A 24,366-nucleotide genomic window follows, 5' to 3' on the forward strand; every position below is an offset into this window, starting at 1 on the left:
CTCTTGTATTTAACTGCTAAATCAGACTTTCAAAAAAAAACATCTGCTGGATTACTTTACAGAGCGGAACAGGAGGAGGCTGGTTGTTTTTTCCAGTTGAGCTGAAGCTAAAACTTTGTGAGTTTTTCAAAATAGCAAAAGTTAGAATAAGTGAGACAGCCATGAAATAGCTTCCACCACATTTATTGAGTGAAAAAGAAAAACTCTTAGCTTGAGATGCTATCTGAAAAAGTGGTAGAACCTGTGAGAATGTGTTATGGAAAAGATTCATTAAGATTTTATCTATCTGAAAATTGAGAGCCAAACCATGAGGTGAGAAATAGTTTATGCAAGTTAAGACACTTTTAAATAACACAACGGGACCAAAAACTTTTCAGAAGCAAAACTTAAAAAAGGTAGTTCAGCCGCCTTACATCTCTATCCAGAACACGTCCGGTGCTGTTGAGGTAAAGGGCTTTTTTGGAAGGGTCAAGGATCACCCAGTAGTCGTGGTTATCCCTTAGCGAAAGAGAGATGGTGCGCCCCGGACCCTCAGCCACGCCATTTATCTGCATGTTCTCCACCAATAACGTTCCTAGGGAAACAATAAAAAAGCATCAGCTAGAGAGAGACACACAAAGTCCAGAGTTCCTGGAAATAGATTCAAATAATTTCTGCAGCGATAAAGGTTTGAATCTAATTTCATAAGTGAAAAAAGGAAGCAGCCCGAAGAGAACCCTCTGTTTTTCTTCATTTTCTGAATTCATTAGAGTTTATGCCTGGAAATTACATGTAGGTTGTAGCCAAGGTCAAAAGGGAAGAGATGGAGACGCACAAAACCAGAAAGAGAGAAAGAGACAGAGTAAAAAGCATGTTGAACTAAAATCTAATTAAGGCTGACCAGATATGGGGGCTACTCTGTTCGACCGTCTCCACACCAGTACCTGGAATACATTAGGACAACTGGTACACAAAATAATAAATGTTTCAGAGAAAGAGACATTATAAAAAGTAAACACTTTGATGAGACAAATAGTAGAGACGGACAAAAACTAAATTTGTCAAACGGAACTGTGGCAATGAAGCAATTTGGGAACGATAGGACTACTGAAAGACACAGAGAGAGAGAGCGAATAAAAAAAATGCAAACAGGGAGACTAAACAAGATTTGAATGGAAACTGTGTGCTGCATATTATCTTTCCATCAACGCAAAGCCAGGAGACGGTGTAGCAGAGAAGAGCAACGGGTCAGAGAAGCTTAGCTTCACAAGAAGAAGGAAACGGCAGATGGAGAATTAGATAGACATCTGTGTTAAATGGAAACATCCTGACTTTATTGGTGATTGACAGTCAATAAAAACTGAAAAAAACTGAGCCAACTTTTCAAATTCTTTGCTGGATTTCACTTTTAACTCTTTTTGTTTTTCTTTCGTGTTCTTACATGTGTTTAATCAATTTCATGAACTAATGCTTGGTTGTTATAAATCTATTGGAAAATATTACAACAGAAGAGCTGCAAAAATTCTGTGAGGAAGAAATAAAAATAAAAAGCAATTTAACCACTTGACTCTGGACAGCTCCAATGGGGTTGAAGAGACCCATTACCAGGCCAGACCCACTGCATTATTAATACAAAAAAAATAAAAAATGTTTGTGTGTGTGAGCACAAAACCATTGCTTGGCATATTATCAGACATTGCAGGTTTTCTGCATTAGAGACAATTTCGGATGTGTACATTTATGTGTTAACATACATACAACATTAGATTAAATGGAGAAAGAGCAAAAAAATTGTAAATAATTTCACTCAGCATCTGCCCTTTAACGGATGCTTTGCTCACACACACATACAACTACATAAACACACACACACACACACACACACACACACACACACACACACACACACACACACACACACACACACACACACACACACTGAGCGATCTCATATCTGATCCGCCAGACATAAATTTGGGTCATGGCCTTCTGTGCTACCATGGAAACCATGTCAAATGCCTTGCTGTGATTCGCTGATGTTAAATAAATGGAGAAATATAATGAAATTGGTTTCTTTATATGAGAAATGGGATAGAAAATGGAATTCATTAGAGGAGTTTAATTTCTTGCCATATTTTGGCCATTTCTCCACTCGTTTTTCTGCTTCCGTCTTGCAAAATGAGTTAAAAAAAAAGAAATACAAGCCCAGGCAAAGAAGACATATAGTACCAACACCTTGTGTACCTAATTTAATTCCATAGACCTTATAATAGAAACGAGCTCTTTTCACAGTACTGAACTCATCAGCACCATATTAAATTGACCCATGTGTTACAGCATACAGGCAGAACGGCATGAAGCCGTGAGTGTGTGCGCAGCAATGCAGAGAGCAAAGAGAAGAAGCTGTCTGGGAAAAAGAGGCACAAAGAGCAATTAGAGAGCAAGAGGAATGAGAAAGATAGCAGAGGAAAGTGAGGCAAGAAAGATCTGGTTGAATGAGAGGCTGAGAGGAGGAAACAGTAAAGAGAATATTTGGAGGAAATAGCGAGAAATGAGCATTGTGGCGGCACAATAATGGACTTTTTACAGGACATTAGCTTAACTTAACTGAATGTATGAGTCATGGACTGAAAAGTAATCGCCACATCCACCTGCTACTTCAGCTGTAGTAAAGCCTCCGGGGTGTGTACCAGAAAAAGTGCAGGCATTCATACTACATCTTTTCCCCCGCTGCGGGACTAATAAAGGATTATCTTATCTTATCTTATCTTATCTTTTAATTGTTGCGATTTACACTCATAATTCAGTCTTTATGGCAGTTTCATGATTTTCTGTATATTTATGCACATATGTCATTAGAACATGATGATGAATCTAATGTATTTTATTCATTTTCAACAGACCTTTACCCTTACATGGAGTGAACAGCAGATTTTGCAACAACTTCAGCAGACACCCCCTTAGTAGATATATTTTGCTGGTGGGATACTTTTCTATGTATGCACAGAATAATAATAAATATTTTATTTGGCTTCAGGACCCCATTATAAGTGGTCAAGCTAGATCAGCAAAGCTGAGTATATTTACAGCAGTGCACTAATGATGTTATAGCAGTAAGCGAAGACGATTGTACACTATTACATGCAATTTTGTATGCTGATGTAGCCTGTATTATCTGCTAAATGATAAATGGAATACGTTATTGTGTAAATTGTTATGTCCCCTGTGGAGATACTGATGTCTATTTGCTAAATGTGTGTGTGCTTCTGTGCATGTACGTATGTGTGTCTGCCACACTCCAGTTCCCACATCGATCCACTCATAATCACCCTTTTACTTCATATTATTAAAATCAAACCCGTAATTTCAATATTATCTTCTTTTATGACATTTCCCTGAGGAAAAAGTAATCCCTAGCTTGAATCTTGTTACTCTCCCTCCATCTGCTTCTTTTCTTTGCTCGAGTCTCTCTCTCTCTCTCTCTCTCTCTCTCTCTCTCTCTCTCTTTGCCAACACCAACCAAAGATAATCACCCTAAAGCGAGATTCTCTATTAAACACGTAACACTATTGCACAGCCACGGAGCAACGCACGGCATTATGCATACAAAGCATTTCAATACAATTTTTTTTTTCGACAGCCCTGTTCGGAAGATTACCACAAAGAGAGACAAACAACACAATGTACGCATTGTTGTTGGACGATAATATGCAGCCACAAACACACACACACATACGTGTATATGCACACATATACAGTCATGTGTGAGCACACATTCTAACTGCCAGAGGTTTAACATCTTTACATTGCAAAACACTCAATTAAATAGATGCCATTTGCAACCAAATTCGAAAATTTCGATATGCTCCTGCGAGTATAGTCTTATGTGTTCACGGCAGTAAGCTCAACAGCTGCCCAAACCTCTCAGGGTAGGTTGTACCTGGTTAGTGTATTAATAACATGTATTAAATATGCCTTCAACCTGTGATGCTAGTTATGTATGTTTTTCATGTTGTTGTTTGGTTAATTACTGTTATAATGTCATCTCCCTGGCTCGTTTACATTGTTATTTATTTTATTGTTTCAGTCTTTACCATGTAAAGTGCTTTTGAATACCTTAAAAGTGCTGTACTAATAACATTTATTATTATTATTATTACTATTATTATTAATATTATTTACAGCAGTTCTATTTTCTATTAGACTACAGTACTATAGATTTGTAGAGCCCAAATGACAAATTTCATGATACTGTATTATTTTTAGAATTTTTTTCAAATGGCAGAAATAGCATTCACTGCTCACATGAATTGTTGTTCTTTTCTTTTTTTTTTAAGAACTTGCGTGGCTCCCACACCTCTGAAACAAAACATACGTCCTTGTTTCAATGTTAAAAGAGCTTTAAAGGTTAAATCCTGCTTCAGAGTGACAATATAATGCATGTTGCATATATATATTTATATATATATATATATATATTTCATTTGACAAGAAAACACTGATATATATAAAGCTAGGGTGGGCGATTTTGGATAGATTCCGTCGCGTGCTCTCTGGCCTCTCCCTGCCATACCTGCTGTAGCTCCTCCCATATACAGGTGATTTCATTTGACAAGAAAACACTGAGAAAAGAAAAGAAAAACAAATACAATCCCCCCTTGTCTCATTTACTTCAATTAAGTACTGTATTTAACAAATAAAACTTGTTGTCATGGCGGCCACAGGACTACACGTAACTCCCAGGCTGATGTGCATAACCAGTAAACATGGCAAGCAGGGGAGATAAAAGGGTGGATAGCCTGTATTTAACAAATAAAACTTGTTGTCATGGCGGCCAGCATGGGTGGCAGGACTACACGTAACTCCCAGGCTGATGTGCATAACCAGTAAACATGGCAAGCAGGGGAAATAAAAGGGTGGATAGCCTAATAGGATGCATTAAGACATTAACAGATACAGACATGCCAGCTATGTAGATGGAAGGCACCGCTCTCCTCTCTGTCTGGTGTTGCTTTACTGATCTCCTCTTATGTCAGTTAGGATTACGGCGGTCATGTTTCACAATTTAAAACTTTGTCGAAATGCAGACATGGCAAACATTATGACATGAGCAGTAATCTATAGGCTGGAGATAAGAGGGAGATTTAAGCCAACAGACCAACCTGTCTGTGTACATTTCACCTTAGAGTAAGATTTAGTGGCTTTCCTCAAGGCCAACAGAAGCCTTAATTTACTTGTGACTAAACTAACAAATAAACTCATCAATTACTTTAAAATGTAATCCCTCCACGAATGACCTTCTCTGAACTTCACAAAAATTCTGTTCATATACTACCACACAAGTCTGCACTCAGACACACTCCTTTCTGTTATCAGGCTCAGTGCTTGTTTTTGTTCTATCCGGTTGAAATGCTAGATCCATCAAACCAGGAGACACTAATTAGCTAATAATGTCTTAAACAGTCCAGCTATCCCTGGAGACAAAATGCACTGAAGATATGTCCTTTAGTATTCAGAATAAAGGCATCTGAAAACTCTGGATAAAATAACTATTTGTCTCAAATATTCAAATAAGTATTCCTACTCAAACAAACGCCCGTCATCCGAGAGTCGCAGCGTTGTTTTTTTTAACTCAAGGTTTCAGTTGTTAACCAACATGTTATTATCTTCTTTGTTTAATCCGTTAAAATACTGAAGTAAAAAAATAATCTATGGATTTACCAATTGTGTATGGGACTATTTCTTGGTTGGGTGCAGTGACTTCCTACCAAAACAGCAAACAGTGCAATGTGCAATGAGACTATTGTCATGTTATTATGTTAGGTTCCAGGTTGGGATTACGCACAAGATATATAACATCTTAATAAGTGAGTATTAGACGTGCAGGTAGGAAGATTTGGTTATCTTTGGAAAGAGTCAGGCTAGTTCTTTGCCCCTGTTTCCTGTCCCTAGGCTAAGCTAAGCTAACTGGCTGCTGGCTTTGGCTTCACATTTAAGATTCAAGCGTGAACACATAAAAAGACGCTCATATCTTGTTGTTGTTTATGCTCATACACAGTGATTCAGCTTAAATTCAATGACCTAATGTCTTATCTTCTGGGACAGGGATCCAACAACTACACAGTTGGCACACACCTAATGAATATTAATGAGTGCAGGTTACATGCCTTGCCAACCAACACCTACTGAAAAGGTCAAAATCCTCTAACAGGGTTTGTTTAACTTCTGGTAAAAGGTTATGATTAAATTCTTAAATACTGACAAAGTGTTCCCTTTTCACATCTAGAGTTAAAGAGTTCTATTTAAATAGAATGAATAAGTATGTAAAACAGCTGAGTACTTTACCGTTGGGGCTTTCTTCATCTATGGCAACGATGGTCGCAGGAGGACCCGACCGGGACAGTTTACATTCTGGGAGGACGGAAAAAAAAAGAAAAGGAACATTTAGAGTAAATATAACCACCTTGTAGGGTTATGCTTCTTTAAATCCATTATAGAAAAGCTTGTAGTGTGATACTCAAATGGCTTTGCTTGATGAATGTCAGTATTCAGAAGGAACTGTTTTAAACCGGTTTGTAAGTTTTCTCCTTTAAAAATAAGTGGCTGCTGCAATCACTCGGTCAGAGCGTCACTCTAAGAAATGGAATTGGACTCTGCAGAGCTCAGTGCTTGTTTCAGAGAGAGAGTGGTTATGAGTGGCAACAGCAAGGGACTGAAAGGAGTGATGGTGAACATGGGGGACTAGTGGAGAAAAGGATTGAGGTGTAAGGGGTTAGCAGAGGGGAGTAAAAAAAAAAAGGATAAAAATGGAGTCTGCACAGAAGAAAATGGTGATGGACAGGGAAGCGCTTGTTTTAGAGATAGACACAAAGACATAATGGATAAATGATAAGCCTGGTACTGTAGATATAATCTATAGCATTCTTCTCTCTACAGTGAGAGGAAATGGGTTGATTAAGAAAGAAGTAAAGGCATCGAATGATTGGAGTGAATAGGTAGAAAAAGGTGTAAGTGATGCCCATAAATAATGACCAGCGTAACCCTCTTACAACATCTCTGCAGGGTTAGCGGGGGTTAATAAAGCAGAACGGTGACTGAACACACAGTTAACAGATGAAGAAAGAGGAGATAGTTCTTACCCTCATATTGCCAGTCTGCAGTTTGAGACATCCCGCCAGTAAGGAGAGAAGAGGAGGAGGAAGGTAGCAGCCAAAAGGAGGATAGCAAGGAGGGAAAAAGTAGAAGAGAAAAATCATGAAAGATAAGAATTAACCTTCAGGGCAAAGCAACAAAATAACAAAAAAAAAAAGAGCAGAGTTGAATTTGAAATGCAGTAAGTGGGTGTGAAGTTTTGAAAAACATGGGCAAACTAAAGTACATGCAAATAAAAAATGTGCTGTGAGGTGCGAGTGTTTGCATGTACGTACAGTATACATATATTAATACGCTATTCTACCTCCATTCACAGCCTCCACAAGCTCTTACAAGCTCTTACTACTAACCCAAGCTGAAGGGTTAAATGGTCCCATTCAGAGGGAGAGAAACATCAGCAACATTCAAGGATTGTCTTTTATCCCTTTGTCCTCTCAAGGATTCATACAATACCAGAAAACCTACATTCACCAGACAGGGTAACATTATTGTTCAGCTCTCGTGGATAGATCGGAAAAAAATCCCACAGGGAGTCTGGAAGACGGATATCTGCTCACCTAGAAAATAGACTTCATGGAACAATGATCACACTTTCTCTCTCTCTCTCTCTCTCTCTCTCTCTCTCTCTCTCTCTCTCACTCTGTCTCCCCTCCACAATTAAACATTATAGCCGTGTGAAAGCATAGATTATCTCAGGATTCATTGGTTAAGCATCTCGTCTCTTGATATGGGAGACCGTGTAGAGAGGAAGGGCTCAAGCTAAGATAACGAAAACACAATTCTTAGCTTCAGGTGATACAAAAACATTGTTATAAATTTGTTTGAGGTAGCATTCTGAGACAAGTAAATAAGTTCAAACTTTACCTACATTCTTTAATGCTAAAATCTTTATTGTAAACTTTTTTAAAACCCACTTTTAAACTAAAACAAAACAACCCCCATTTTCCTCTTAATTTGCTGCACACTGCAGTTCTTGTCCCTGCTAACCTGTTAGCAACCTGACCACGCTCTAGCTCCATTTGTGTTGCCAGTCAGCCCTATCCCCGATGCAAAGAAATGTATGATCTTCTCATTTTCTTTGCAAAATAAATATAGGATTAAACTTAATTTCTGCTACGATTACTTTAATGACAATTACATTTTTCCAATCCAGTAAGTGTAACAATTGTACATTGCAAAAACTCATAGTGAGGGTGTTTGAGTGGATGGTTGTGTGTACAAAGCACTGAACTGTGACCTCAAAGACTGAGGTTTGTGTTCGGTGTCCCACAAGTTGATGGGTTTAGAATAATACATTTTGGCTAGAGTAGATTGTGGTCTTGGGTAAATATCGTATAGGTTATTATTTTTCAGGGTGCGATAATAAGGAAAATAATAAATACTTTTGTGGCTCTTAGTGAATAATAGCGGGGTACAGTGACCTCCTGGAGTTCTGTTGACACAGCGAGGTTCCCAGGCAACGAGCTGCACAGAAGTGCTGAGCTGATTGATAAACTCATGTTTTTAAGAAATAGTTAACCCATGTTACCCCCTCTAAAACCACAGAGGATTTTTGAACTGTGGAGTGAGGCTCGGACAGAACACAAAAAAAAAGCATATTTCCCTTTTTTTATTTAATATCTCTCTAAAACCAAGTGATTTGAGATGTCTAAACATAACTGTAAAGATGCTAATAATGCTTTAATTGCCTGTATTGGATAATCTGGGGAAAACAAATTGACAATGTGAACATTTTGCAGACACATTCCAGCATATTTTTTGTACAAGACATAGTAGTTGTGTATGAACACCAGTTTTTTAGAGACTGGGTTGTGCCAGCTGCTTCTTCTTAAAGCTTAATATGCGTGAGGTTCATGCTGCACCTTTAGTTCTACCTCTCTGTGCAGGTGCGCCGACCAGTGTGAACCCTCATTAGTTTTCCAGCCACACATTGTACATGGCCCGATTGCTTGTGCCTTCCTCCACCATCCAAGGTCTCTGTGGTGGTGAGCGAGGATTTTACCCCGTCACCCTTTTGAAGCTATTTTATGGGTTCATCTTAGTTTAGCAATCCAGATACACACATGAGCCATGGAACAATAGTCACTAGTTACATTACACTCTACCAGCTGGCCTTTGTGTGTATGTGTGTGTGTGTGTGAACAGCAGATGACAGATGTGTATCCCCTGCTTGACTGCCTTTTTATCCTACAGTGTAAGCTGATGCCCCTCATTTATTACTAACCAGCCATTTGTTCTCTATGGGGCATCTATGTCTCGTTCTCTCCCCTCTGTTTATTCACTCCTCTGTCTGTTCTCATCTGCCTCCCTGTCTTTACCTGTCAGGCTGCTTCCTCCCTCAAATAATAAAAAATAAATGGGATGAAACAGTAAACAGTCCGGGTTGTAACCTAAAGTGACAAATGAACACGATGAGATTTCAAATTGAAATGAGCTGAATCTTTTTAAAAAATCTGTATATCCGAAACGGTTGGGTAACGCTCATTTAAAGTCCAATTTCTCTCTGTCTACGATCAATTCAGAGAACTTGTTGCCACTTCTTTCCAGAGAAATATTGATTAAAACAAATCCGTGCATGTATTTGCACAGAAGTGTTACCATGAAGTGGAAATCAATTACCTTGCCACGTATCTTTAGCAGGTCCTAAATGTAATCATGTGTTACAGGGATTACCTTTCTCTGTGCATGACAGTTAAGTTAACTCAAGGTTGAGAGTCGTACTGTGGAAAATTACACTAGGGAAGAAATCCAGGATGAGGAGGCAATTGCAAAGAAATGCAAATTCTCTGCTCTCCTTCCACATAAGTCACAGGCACATTTCCTCACAAGAGTGCACTTGTTTGTATGAGATATCCCATAAAGGGCCTCCTATAGATCAGTTAGTGGCCTCTTTTATACCGGTACTTAGCCTCCTGAAGCGTCCACTCATGCTAACCCTTTATAAGTTTACTTGTGCATTTCTTCCCTCACTGTGCACTTATCTAAGCACTCACTTAGCTTAGATAAGTGCACAGTTGCTGCTCTTGTCTCTCAAAGTTTCTTGAGAAAATAATCACCAAAATGACTTTGTGCATGAGCAAGTGAATAAATCCATTTATGCCAGGTTTCTGTCAGGCTGATGAAAAGCTCCACCGAGAGCTGTGTGAAGGGAATGGGAGGTTGAGCGTTCAAGGTGTAGACCACATAAAAAAAAAATTGAGAAATGACTGCTCCCTTTTTCTGATTTATCATCCATCCAACACCATTTTTGGGTTTCAATCAATATCTTCCTTATTTACTATTCAAATTATGTCCATCTAACGTTGGCAGGCGAAATAAGCAGGTACTGGTTGCCAAGGGTGGCAGGAAAGAGAGTCCCCATTAAGAACAAAGTTGACCGAGAGAGAATATGGGGGGAAGTGACTGTGACTGCAGATGAAGACCACAGCAATCGCCCAGGAGTCAAAACAGGCTTGAGCTCGTTGAAAACAGCTATTGTTATTCAGCACACACACAGCTTGGCAACTGTCTCCATGATATACCAAACACACATGCTGCTAAGGAGCAATTGCTTCATGACACACACTATTTTACACAGTTGACACAATCAAGCCCGTATGCCTGTCTCCGCTCGCACACTCACACATGCTAGAGTTACCTGCTGAGTTACCTGCTGAGACTGTGACTCAGTGGGGCACCTGGGCAACAGTTTGCGTGTCAATGTATCGAGCCGGGATCCATTGGATACGTAGAATGAGAAATGTGGTCACTAAGCAGAGAAAAGCTGCCTAGCACAAAGGTATAAATATATTATTTAATGCTTCATCATTAAAAATGTAATATTGATATAATGTTAACTATACATTATTTACATAATAATATCATATAAATAATCCAGCTCCTCTTTAATCATTTTACATATACAGACCTTCTCTCCACCATCCTACTCTTGTATTTTGAGTCTAATTAATTTGCCTATATAACTCACAATAAACAAAGTTAAGGATGAATTTGTCTGATATTGACTGGCAATATTTATTTATTTATTTTGTAATTACCTATAGATACAGTACCAGTCAAAAGTTTGGACACACCTTCTCATTCAACTACTTTGAAGAATGTAAAATATAAAACATATTCTGGTTTGTTGAGCATTTGTTTGTTTACCACATAATTCCATATGTGTTCCTTCATAGTTTGGATGTCTTCAATATTAATCTACAATGTAGAAAAAAATAAATAAAAAAAATAAAGAAAAACCATTGAATGAGAAGGTGTGTCCAAACTTTTGACTGGTACTGTATAAGCACGCCATGATTGATTGTCTGTGCATAAGTAATGCTGTCAAAAAAAATCATATATTTGTGGCCACAAGATAAAAATGCCCATTATGTTTGCAACAGAAGGCTGTGACAGAGTGTATTTTTGGAGTCTAATGCGGCAGCTGGATTTGGTTCAAAGTCACACAAATGGCATTCAAGGAATATTACTTCAAGGATAAACAACGCCCACATCTGGTCTTCAATCGGTATACAGGTACAGACACAGATACAGATAATGACCTCTCTGTAGACATCTCCTAGAATTGATTTCTAAAGAATGCATTTACATGTATTTGTAAAATGTTGAAAAAAAATATGTGGCCCATATTTTGAAAGAAAATCAGAATGTGTCTGCAAAGGTTAACTCCATGGCACAGAGTCAGATAACATTGACCAGCAGAAAGTATTGGCAAGCTGAGGATACTTTCTTCCCAAATGACAGTGAAGAATACCAGAGGCATCAGAGCCATCGCACTGGCCTTCTTCCACTGAAATAATTGACTTGTTTCATCTGGTGACGTTTTGGTTTGGGCCTGTGAATGATGCACTGTGGGGCAAAGTCAGAGTAGCAGGCGGTCTTCTAAAGATTATAATTGTCTGTATTCTTGTTTCTTATCCAGTAGGGAATGCACTGAATGATAACAGAGTCAAGCAAAACAAAAAACCTTTAAAAAAAATAGTTTTGGGGACACTTTGGTAAATTATTCACTGTCCTGCTGAGAGTTGAGGAGATCGATAGAGCTCTCTGGCCCGTAAGATAAATATGAATCTATAGCCAGCTGACAGTAAGCTTAGTGTAAAGACTGAAACAGGGGAAAGCAGCTTTTCTAGCCCCCTCCAAGGTAAGAAACCCCTCATACCAACACTTTCTTTCAAAACTGGTTTAAAAGCTTTTTAATCAGATTTTTTTTAATGTGCCATATTGTGAAGACGTGCTCATTTGAGTTGAAGTTGTACTTGACTGCACCCTGCTTGTTACCATCTGTTAAATAGTCGCTTGGCTACCTTGCCTGGAGTCTACACTGTGAATGGGAAAACTAAGTGATGGTGAACTCCAAAAATATGTTATCTCAAGGGAGGTCTTTGTTGATTTCTGAAAAGATTTCTGTCCTAAGAGGAAGGAGGAGTTTGAAAAATCTGCTTCCACTGTTGATTGATGGCCACAGAATTTGGATGTGGCATACAAAAAAAAAAAATGGCAAAGTAAACATTTTATGATGAAACTGTTCACTCTAGTCAGCAAGTCTGAAGTGAAATTGATAATATAAGAAGTTGGTAGATGGAAGAGTCTGCCATTCAGTATGCACTTGCTTCAAGAAAGATGTAATTTAATTAAATAAAAAAAGTAACGTAATAAAAGCTTTTACATTAGAAAAATGTGTTTCGAGTTTCAGTGACATACAAAATGATTGAGGATTAATGGCGTCACAGTGACCTAACATTGTGAACAATATGTGTTGTACAGTATGTGTGGGCGTGTAGCCATTAATAGGTTTCCACAGGGTTTGTAAGTTAATTACAAAAAAGGCCCTTTTGATATAACTTAATTACTATGCAAAGAGCCCCTTGGAGATAATTTACTCATTAAAAGCACATTATTAGAACTGTGCAAGTGAAAATGTTAAAACAAGAAGCCAAGCTTGTAATTTCTGTCATTCATTCAAGCCGGTGCCTCGGTTTCAGCCCACATACTAAAAAAGTTTTGCTACAGTATCGACTTCTGAAAATATGCTACACAATCTTTCAAACACGAGAGATAGGTAGTAAAACGTTTGAAATACAGGAGCAGACAGAAAGCGTGTTTTTTTCCTCTAAACGTTCTTGTGTGTCGTGTCCTTTTTGAGCTTCCATCAGCGGGCACACAAATCTGCACCTCTCCCTGGGGTCCGATTCCTCTCAGTCTTCCCTCCGCTGCCCAACCGGCCAGCCGTTCATCCATCACCCATTCATCTATCCATCCTTCTTTACCCCCCTCCCGATCCATTCATCCATGGAGGACAGAGGAGGTGCAGAGGGCACAGAAATGGAGAGGTGAGAGGGGACGAGTCAAGGAGACAGAGAAGAAAAAAAGAGCAAGGGGGATTGGTGGATGGAGGAGAGATTGAAAGAAGAGAGGAGAAGGAAAGGGTGGATGGAGGGTTGTGAAGAGAGGAGCAAAAGGAAAGAACTGCAGAAGAGAGACAGTGTGACCTTGTGTTAGATTGATGTATCTCTGGAGAAAACGGATTGTAGACCCGCTTGCACACACACACACACACACACACACACACACACACACACACACACACACACACACACACACACACACACACACACACACACACACACACACACACACACACACACACAGTGTCAGGCTCAGTGCTGTAGGGATCACCACTTTGTCACTGTGCTGGCTTATCCATTATCCTGACTCTCTCCCTCTCTCTCCCTCCCTCTCTCTCCCTCCATCTCTCTCCCTCCCTCTCTCTGTCACAGTATGTCAGGTCTGTTCCCGGCCGGTGAGGGGTTGAACACAGCTGACAGCGGTAGTGGTGGTAATCAGACGGTAGTTGTTCTGAGGACACATGGTGGAGATACATAAATACCCCTACAGTAACCACAAATGCCACTGTGGTAGCCGGCATGTTCAGGATCCACATGGTTGTCTGTAGGCATAGCCTGGATTTGGACTTTGCTTTGGAGTCAATAAGTATGTAAAGAAGATTAGAAAAGGAATAGATTGATATTTTGGTTTAAACATTTACGGTCATGTCTTTGCTTTAAAGATACCCTGTAGAGTTTTTCTCTACTACTGGTAGCATTATAGAGCTACTTTCTTTAAAGACACTGAGGAATGAAAAACATATTTCCAAAAATCCACTATGCAAAGTGAAATTTTGAGCTCAAGGTCCCAGAGTCTTAACTTTAAGTGCAGAGCTGGAGCCAGGATGTATTTAGGCTTGGAGAATGTAGGCAGGAGGAAATAGATAACCTGGCCTCTTTCCAAAAGGACAAAAAACAACCAACACCTCTAAAGCTCACTAATGTCTCCTTTGTTTAATCCCATACATAAACATAGATGCAATTTTTGTTGATAGTTTTTAGGGGGGCAATACTTGCCTGCATTATTTCAGACTAGCAACAGCAACACATGTGACTACATGCAGATTCCCAAAGTCTTGAACAGGTTGCCAGGTTTGTACAGTCTGCAGAGAGAGCAATACCAATACTAAATGGCAACCTGTGCTAGCCAGAGATGCTGCAGAGAAGGGCTGGATGGATGGTTGAACTGTTGTATCTCAAGAAATAGTTCCAACATCTAACTCCCCCCCCAAAAAACACTCTTTTTTACTCTTCTGTTCACATACAGGTCAAACAAGCAAGATACTTCAAGGAAAAAAGTGCTTTTAAGCTTTTTCTTTCTTTTTTCTTTAAGATAGACATGTCCTGACTCTTGCTCCATATTTAATGTACAGACACTCAGAAAAAAGGCAAATAAACCTATTTTCTTCAATGTTAAAATATTTCTTTAAAAACATTTCTAAAAAATGGGTTTCCTTCTATTCGGTTTTATATGATGTTTTCCTTCTTCTTTTTATTTGACGTATCTGAACTCTTCTTGACCGGAACACTATTCCAATACAGACTGATGTTCTCTACAGTGATGTATATGTGCTGTATGTGTGGTGTGTGTCACTAGAGTCTCAAGTACAATGTATGATGAATGAAGCAGAGTAAGGGAAGTAAGCAATAAATGTTGGAGGCGAAAAGTTCCATAAGCAAAGAATTACCAATCCAGAGAAATTCCTGTCTGCTTCAGATATTGGGGTATAACAGAGAGATGACAGATGCTGATGAGAAGAAATGAAAGACAAAAGAAAGAAGAAAAAAAAAGAATTGAGAGAGAAAGACAAAGAAAGAAGAGAAGGGAGGGCTGAATTGAGAACAGATGGGAGGGACGTTTACTTCAGATGAAACATCTAACAACAAAGGAACGCAGTAATAAATATTAAAATCACCTTGAAAGCTTCAACTCCACCCACATCCACACACTGACACCCCCACACATGCTGACACACGCACAAAATACACCATAAATCTGCAGTACCAGCCCACCACACTGGCACAATTGACATTAGTGGTGTAGCATATTCGTCATGAGCACATATATTGTCATCCTCCATCATACAGACGTTCAAGGGTGGGGCACAACATCACAAACACCTGCACAATGTAATAGAGCGTAATACAAGAAGAAAATCAATTCCTCAATACCATAGACACTAGTGGTGCAACGCATCATAAAACTCATGGCTCGGATCGTATCATGGATCAGTCACAGATCGGATCACAGATCGGATCAGCACAAAACTACAAAAGGAGCACATATAACTTTTAGAGATACCTGATGAAGTTTTTTTGCATCCGATATTAATTGCCGATCATGATTATCAATGTTGGCAGATGCAGATGCCTTTGTTTGTTGATTATAGCAGCTGGTATACAAATCGTCTGTCTATAAAAAAAATTCCCCAAAATCATTTTAACTGCTCTGAAGTCAGTAAACCATAATAAATTCTAAAGGTCATCCTTTTTACTGTATTATAGTAATTTATTGTGTGTTTTTCTTCATTAAAACTATCAAATGATAAAGAAATAAAATATTGTACTTTTATAGATTAATACAAAACAAATGAATAGTTTGATTAGTTGTATGATGTTTAGAGGTATTGTAACAAGGTCCTAATTCATCTCTTAAATCTATTAATGTTCATGACATTGTCCAACACTTTAAAGATATTACGAAGCGGTGTTAAAACTATAATTCGAACAACCGCCAACTGAAGGTCTGGAGAGAAATATAATTTGGTCTAGTGCTCATTGACAATGTGGTCCCAATACCTTTGCCCCATCTGTTTTGTTTCACCATATTAAGAGCCATCTATTGTGGGGTAGAAGAGGACAATAAATAAGCCTTTTAACTTTTTTATCGCATTTTTTATCGCCACATTCATACATACATGAGATTTGACCTTTGCATTAAACCCATCCTAAGCATAAGGAGCAGTATCCAGTTGTAAAGCCTTGGGGTTCAGTGTCTTGCTCATTGACACTTAAACATTTGGAAAAGGGTAGCTAGGAATCAAACTTCTGATTTAAGGATGACATGCTCTACACCCTGAGCCAAAGCAGCCCCTCTGGATAAGAACTGTGCTGTATAATCAGTGAAACATCATATTTTCTAAAATCTGACTTGCTATATGAAGAGAAAATACTTTGGTTACGCACACAAAATTTTAATACACTTTTATAACTGCCCTCTCACAGTGGAATTTACGTAATGTGCAGTGAACTCAAGTTAAATATTGTGTGCCTCGACAGATTAACGTTCTATCATATCAATTAAAGCTCCCGGCATGATGAACATACAGGTGGTTTACTACATTGTGGAGTGTTCCCCTCAATTAACCTGTTTATTCATGCCCTACCTCACAGCTGTGAGTGTGAGTTCATTCATGGTGACACTGCGTAGTGAAGGGTCGGTAGGTAGGAATCGGTTTGGGAGAGAGTCACAGTCACGCTAGGAGCTGTCGTTTGCGTAGAGTCAGAGTCTTTTTGTGCGTCGAGCAGAACGCTGGCTGGCCTAAGAACGTCTCTGAGTGAGAGACGAGCTATCTGGGAATATCTTTTTTATATGGTCACTTTTTTGGGGAACATTTTTTGTCATTTAACACACTGCAGCTGTGCCACATAATCAGAGGCATATTATCACACCCACACACACCACACACACACACACACACACACACACACACACACACACACACACACACACACACAAAAAACAGAACATAGTTTTATTGTCATGCAGAAACTCTCACAGAAAATCAGACAGGTGCAAAGGAATACACAGCAGCACGAACACAGAGGTACACACACATCGTCTCACTCAAAATATTACAACTCAAGCACAACTCTTTTTATGCCGTCTGTTTTTTCTTGTCCACATTCGCAGATAAGTCACATTCAATTAAAAACACCAGTGAAGCACCGCCTACACACCTCAGGCTTCAAATGAATTCATAATCAGAGTCAAGTCAAGTACAGGAATTCACCAGAGCAGAGGGTTTTACATTTCAGTCTGCTGCTTTCTGTGCGAGCGACATTGAGTAAGTTTAAATTTGAATCCAACAACAATAGCTAGAGTAAGCTATTTGTGTGCTACAAGTCAAACTACTCTCAGTAATTAGCATCAACAGATTATAATCTTAATTAGTATGTTATGAAATGTTATTTCGAGAAAAACAAAACAAATAAATGGGTTTGGAGCTACTGAACTTCCAGCCCGGAAGCCGCATTTGACACAGTGTGTTGTCTCACACACTCATTAAAAATATACTGGTATTCTCGTCACTCAGGAAACCAAAAATGAGCAGATATAGTCTCTTAATGTACCTTGGGACCCATGCTAATTAATTCACACCACAACTGTTGTCACGCGGGGTCCAAACCTCTAAAATCAACCGCTGATCCAAGGACTCGAGCTCATTAAAAACACACTCATGTCATGAAGGGACCCACACAGAGTAACATATTGTCTGTCAAACCCACAATATCCAGGCTCATTAAAACAAACTATTCTTGTTTTGAACATATCCGCCAGAAGAGGACCTGCAAACCTGTTTTTGAGACCCTGTTTAGGAGACAGAGTTTTACAGGTGTAATTAAATGCATGGACATGTGCGGCGTGGAGAAAAGAGGAGAGTAAGATGAATCCAGGTTGATCTCGATGCCTGCTCAGGCTCCCCTTCCACCCCTCTTCACGGAAGCAAATTCACTCACAGTCATTCACCTTTGGCTGCACAGCCCTGTCAGCTAAATGCCAACCAGATAAATCGCAAGGACTAAGAGTTAAATGGAATATTAATATTCTGACAAATCGAGCAGAAAGTCAAGAGAGTATTATGCTGAGCTCTCCCATCGGTGATGACTTCATTTCTGTCTTACCTTGCTTCAGTTTGCTCTCAGTTCAGGGTAATATGAACGTGGGTGTTTTGTTAAACATTAAAATATCCCGGGCACATTATTTTTTTCCCCCTTCAACTGTATTATCAAATTAACTTCAGAATCTTCTTACATTGTAAAGTGAGAAACTGTACACAGGATACACAAATACATTTATAAGCTCACAAAATTAACATTATGCTAACAAGATAACAAGGCTTACTCTAAATTACCATGTTCATAATCTTAATTTAGCAAGAATGCTAAAATATACTAATTAGCAATAAACATGTCATTCATTTTGCAGGTATTTGCAGGTAGATATCAAAGTACTGGACCGTGTTAAATTATGACCTGATGATGATGCTGAAAGAAACGTTTCTTGTTTTCCAAAAGTTCAGAATTCATCTTGGTAAATGAATGTCTATACAAAATGTATTGGCAATCCATCCAATCATGTAGTTGTTGAGACATTAAGCGTTGTGGCTGACCAACCGAGGCACTACTCATCTTCAGTCACCAAAGGATCAATAATGAATCCTGAAAATCTTGTGCTGCACAGCAGCTCACTGAGAAGTGCTCACTACCCAAGATAAGTCTGAAGTCAGAAAAGCCATGTGCACAATCCTGATATTAAATCCCCCCCCTGAGCGCACTTCATTCAACTCTAAATTATAAAACAGAGAGAAAAACATGAAGACAAAGACAGACGGAGTGACTGAAAAAGAGACGGATAAAGAGACAGAGAATCGGGACTGCCTTTACCTTCTGTGTCTTGGCCCAGACAGGTTGATAGCAGCAGCAGATAAAGGACTCCTGTTCCCATTATGCTCGGCCATTTGACTCGGCCCCATGACAATGGCCCCATTAAGTGCGTTCTAACCATCTTCACCACCATGCTTCACCTAGCATCCAGCTGCAGAGAGAGGAGGAGAGCACATAAACACAGGTCAGTCACATTCACTCACTTCAGTATTAGCTGTGCAGTGTGCAACATTGAAAGAAGAACTTCTTTGTCAGGCTACGCGACCTCCGCTCTCAGTGAACAAAGGTGTGGAGGCGTACATTAACATTCTCAAAAGATGTAGCAGAACTGTATGTTCCCCACCCATCATACAGAAGCTTTGAAAGAAATCATGCTTTCTATATTGTCGCTGCACTCCATCACAGTACATCCCTCAGGTGAGATGCTTTTGCAATATGAAGTTCAGATGGCATTCTGTGTTCATCTTGTGGCTGCACATCACTTTACAGATTTGAAAGCTTTGATCAATCTTCGTGCATCAAAGTAAGTGATAGTTTCACTGGGATTGCTACCACAATGGGGAAATAGAGAAACCTGTGGATGATGATAGAGAATGAAATATTTTGTGCAATGTAAAATGCCCGTGGTGGCAACAACAACATCTCAGATCTTGCAGCGGAAAATTTGACACAGTTGATAAACTAGACTTTTTTTAAAGGACGCAATTCAGAAGAGAGAGTGAGAGAAATACATAAAGCTGATATGTGTGTGTTCGTGTGTATGTGTGTCGTTATAAAATGCATGTCTCAATAACATAAATCATTACATTTTAGGGTGAAGACTTGGTTTAAGGTTAGGTTGTGGTTAGGCTTAAGGTTGGGGTTTGGATTAGACTGGTAGCCATTATGGTTAGGCTAAATTTCTAGGAAATTAATTTAAGTCAATGGTATGTCCTCTGAAGCCTCAAAGTCATAAAAACACGACTCTATGTGTGTCTGTGTTTGTGTGTGTGTGTGTGTGTGTGTGCTTAGGTTGAGAGTAATTGCATTTTATAGGGAGAGCATGCAACGCTGTAGGGAAAATAGTTTTTCTTTGAAGTTCTCAGTCAAAGACACATTTGGGTACTGTCTGAGTCAGTATGTGTACATGTCTATAATTCGGTCTTTGATTGCTTTGTTTAATGCAGCTCAAACCCATCTAGCATCAATACTGCTCACTTACTTACTCGTACAAACATTTAAAGTGAGATGACCTGCAAGAGAAACCATCCTTCAGCTCAAAGGATAGTCTTTGTCTAGGTGGGTGTTTATGTGTGTGGTAAGTCGCACTTCTCTCCATGCACAACCTTCCCAGCCAGCCTTGGATTTAATTGCACAAATTAGCTTCAACCTCAATCTTACCAACCACCTAAATGGCCCACTGTGCACTGTGTATATACAATTAGTATAAAGTAGAACAGTGTACTGAAGCAGCAGTATTATTATGAGCAACTGACCATTAGCTCAAATGTGTCCCTGAATAGCAATGGTCCGTTCGTAGCTTGGCAACCGTAGCTAATCTTCACTAATAAGAACAATACTATTCACATCAATAGACGGAGGTGGCTTTTATTTAAAACCAAAAACAACAAAAAGTGTAAATTAGAGATTAAACAGTGTGTTTCTCTGCTGTAACATAAACTACAGATGTTAGAATGCCCAGCTAACTAGCTCACTACCTAAAGTGGCCTAGTAACATAGTGTTGTTTCCAAAGGCAGGGGGCCTAGATGTTAGTATATCAGAATTGTGGAGTGCCAATAGCAGCCCTATCCTTCTCTTTGTTAGGTTTGGGGAGTTCACACTCCAGTCAAACTTGTTTTTCATAGTGTTTCATTTGCCAAACTCATAGCTTTTAAAATTACTTTCTCTTTTAAAAGAGAAGCATAACAGTGAATCACAAATTTAACCACTATGTTGCTTGATAAACCTTTTTTTCGATAGAGCATCCAAAGCATCCAAGTGTTCCATTAAAACAAATAAAAACACTTTTTCAGGATTTGAGCAAATCAACTGACAAATATTTGGCATCAGCCTTAGCGTACACTAACTATCATCAGCTATTTAAATCCCCTCCGAACATTTGTAATTTCAGCCGATAAAACCAATTGGCCAGAAAAGAGTTCCACCTATTTCATCTAAGTTTGCCTAGCTAAATTATTCAAGATACAGTGCTATGGTGGGTAAACACATGGTAGCAATAATGACAATATTCTTTGTAATAATTTTTCTGAATGGGACCTTATCTGAAATTAAATTCAGCTGCTCTTATTCAGTAACAACAACATTAACCGCTCCCTGTCACACAAAATCTGCCGCATGTTTTATTAGAGCTGATGTCTGCAGTTCCGGGGGCAGAGATTACTGTGACAAAGTCAGATTACTATCGCCCTCTGAATGGAGATGGAGTTGGCTGAGAACGGAAATGTAATTGTGATATTCTGCCAAACCCCAGAGGTGAAATCCAGCAGTCACGGGGGCTTCAAGGGACACACTTTATACTCACAATGCCATGGTGCTGCTCTTAACCGACCTTAATTGAGTTTAACAAATTAAACTCTGGTGCTTCAATCTATACATAATGGTGTGCAGGCGGACTGTGATCAAGATGTAGCAGAGTGTCAGAGAAAGCCCTAAAGAGGAAACTGATAACGCCTCTCTGACAGTGTCGAGTTATACTGTCTTAACATAGAGGCAGATGTTATTTTGTTCTTCACTGATTTTTATAAATCGCCAGGGATAATTATAACAGGGATGATTATAAATTCCAAACCTCTTTGAATGCCTTATGCTAGCCCTGTTGGTGAGTTTTCTAAATAATTCTAGTAGGCTTTTAATAAGGTTGAGTCTCAATGCGACAAACCTCTAAGTGGTACCCCTGGTCGTCATATTGTGATGTTACGAGAAACTGTCTCACAAGGCTGAGCTTGCATCAGGGGCACAAAAACAGAGTCACATCCTGTCAAAGTTTATGAAATTATAGTCAGTGTGTTGCAATGTTGCGATGCCAGAAATATATATTTTTTCATTTGTCAAAATAATGGATGGCTTTTGGTCTAATTTTTTAATTAATGCAACCCCAGGTTACATTATCACTCATGTCATTACTAAAAAAATTACAAAATATCAACTGTGTAGGTTTAAAAGTACTGCATACCGTAAGGAAATCAGCTAAATAAGATATCTTCTATGTTGCATGTCAAACCTGATCTATGTCGATCGTTTCTTGGTAACTTTTCCATTTTCCAGCCAACTCAAATGAAGAATTTCTTATTAGTTTAGTAAAAATACTTCCAGTTTAGATTGAAAAAGGTGAAGAATAAAACCTTGGTTAGCGTTTCAAAATTCTCTCTTGACAAATTATGCTTCTATTTGCTGCACAGACCAAACCCTGTCAAACCTTTGTTTGACGCCTAATCCACCCAATCACCCAAACACTCTCTCAAGACTCAAACGTTTCTTTTTTAACTCCTGAACTTGACAGCAAATCCAAAATAGACTCTTGAGTAGACCATTATAAATAAACCATTCTCAAATGAGCCCAGTAGCCTATTCTCACAAGCTAACACACAGCCAGATTGAATTTTACAGTGATGAATATGAAAAGAGTTGGAGCCGTCCTTCTTACAATTGAGATCCGACATCCAAATTCTACTTTTATTCAGAAGGTCACAAGCTTTATTGGCAGCTCACAATGAAGAAAAAAATGCTTTGCCCTGAATTCTAGCATCTCTTAAATATGGCTAAGTCTTCTTAGTCTCACTCTAAACCTAATAGTAAACATAAGAGAGGCATGACGTTCTTTGACCGGAAGCTTGTCTTAATAAATAAAATATAGCACAGATTGGAGTTTGCTGCAGCTTTCTTCCTCTATTTATATTCTCATGAATTAAGTACAATAACAATGTGACCCTAGATAACTGGTTTCCTTATTAAATCTACACTAACGGCAGAGGAAGAGACGGAGATAACGAGAAGCAGACAAGTTAGATTATAATATCATTATATTAGAAGATAGATTTTAAGATAGAGCAAAATGAGGGAGATAAAAGGGCTGCAACTCATTATAAGGTAATGTCCTGATAATGTTGATAAATTGTCCCAAATATTGTGTATATTCAGGTTTCTAAACTGAGTTGAGTAAACTTTATGTTTATTGGCAGAATTGTAATACTTGACCCTCACCAGTGAAATTTGATGATAGCAACATTGAAACTTCTACAGAGGGCATTAAAAACACAGAATGTTTGTATTATCTTGTCTAATTGTCTTATTAGATTAAATTCATGACAATAGTTGTGCAAAGTACTTACATTTAACTATCAAACTGTTTTGTGGAGCTTGGCCAAACTAATGGCTTACTCTGTTTTAAGGCATATTTTGTGTTATCCATCTTGTTTTATGGTCTGTTACTCATTGTGAGTGCTGCCTATCCTGACCAGGCTCTCTTGTTCATCTGAATTTTAATGTCAATGAGGCTTCCCTTGTAAAATAATGGTTAAAAGGTTCTCTACTAGTCTTTCAATCCACCGTATTTTAAGCAGTGGAATCTGTACAGCTGTTGGCAGCATACATGTTACTTTGACATGAACTTAATCTGCTAGCATTTGCTAATTCTAGGGGAGAAAATCTACTGAGGACAAAAAAAAGCACAGACTTTTAGCATTTTTGCATACCACCGTAACCATTAGCCACACTTGAGGTGTTAGTTCCAGTGCTACAGTCATATGTCATGCATGCATGCTTTCACATAGAAGTGCATTTAGTATAAAAGTTTTCTTTCTATTTTTATTCATTCTTTAATGAGGAGGTGATGTGCTGAATACATTAATGTATTGCATCACATATAGCTAAAATATGATGGGCAAGTCGATGCAATAAAAGATTTAACGGTAACAGACAGTTGTAGTAAATTAAAACATTACTTATCAAAACAAACATCAATTTCTACAACCAAGTAGTTGTCAGTCAACAAACAACCGTATCATTTCCTTAAGAATACTGTAATGAAAATCAAACAATTTGTTAGAAGAAAAATCTGAGAAAAACAGATCAATAATATTAATGCAGTATTTCTTCATAAATCCCAGGTTTTTAATGTTTTTTCACTGGGCCCAATCAAAACAACTTTTTGACCCTGATTGTGAGACTGTGTGTTGGGCTGAG

The 24,366-nt window shown here is 38.6% G+C and overlaps 1 protein-coding gene across 1 annotated transcript in view; it reads right to left on the bottom strand.

Moving 5' to 3' along the window:
- LOC129091092 (protocadherin-15-like) overlaps nt 1-19,317 on the bottom strand; it is a 129,803-nt gene extending 110,486 nt beyond the window's left edge. Inside the window, exons 1-4 of the mRNA XM_054598555.1 lie at nt 19,185-19,317; nt 7,119-7,133; nt 6,325-6,390; nt 414-574 (exon numbers count right to left, since the gene is read on the bottom strand). Of these exons, the coding sequence (XP_054454530.1) occupies nt 414-574; nt 6,325-6,390; nt 7,119-7,133; nt 19,185-19,317 (375 nt within the window). The remainder of the gene's footprint in view (nt 1-413; nt 575-6,324; nt 6,391-7,118; nt 7,134-19,184) is intronic.
- Between the last annotated feature and the right edge of the window lie 5,049 nt (nt 19,318-24,366).

Source organism: Anoplopoma fimbria, chromosome 5, assembly GCF_027596085.1.
Source record: "Anoplopoma fimbria isolate UVic2021 breed Golden Eagle Sablefish chromosome 5, Afim_UVic_2022, whole genome shotgun sequence".
In the NCBI taxonomy this organism is placed as follows: Eukaryota; Metazoa; Chordata; class Actinopteri; order Perciformes; family Anoplopomatidae; genus Anoplopoma; species Anoplopoma fimbria.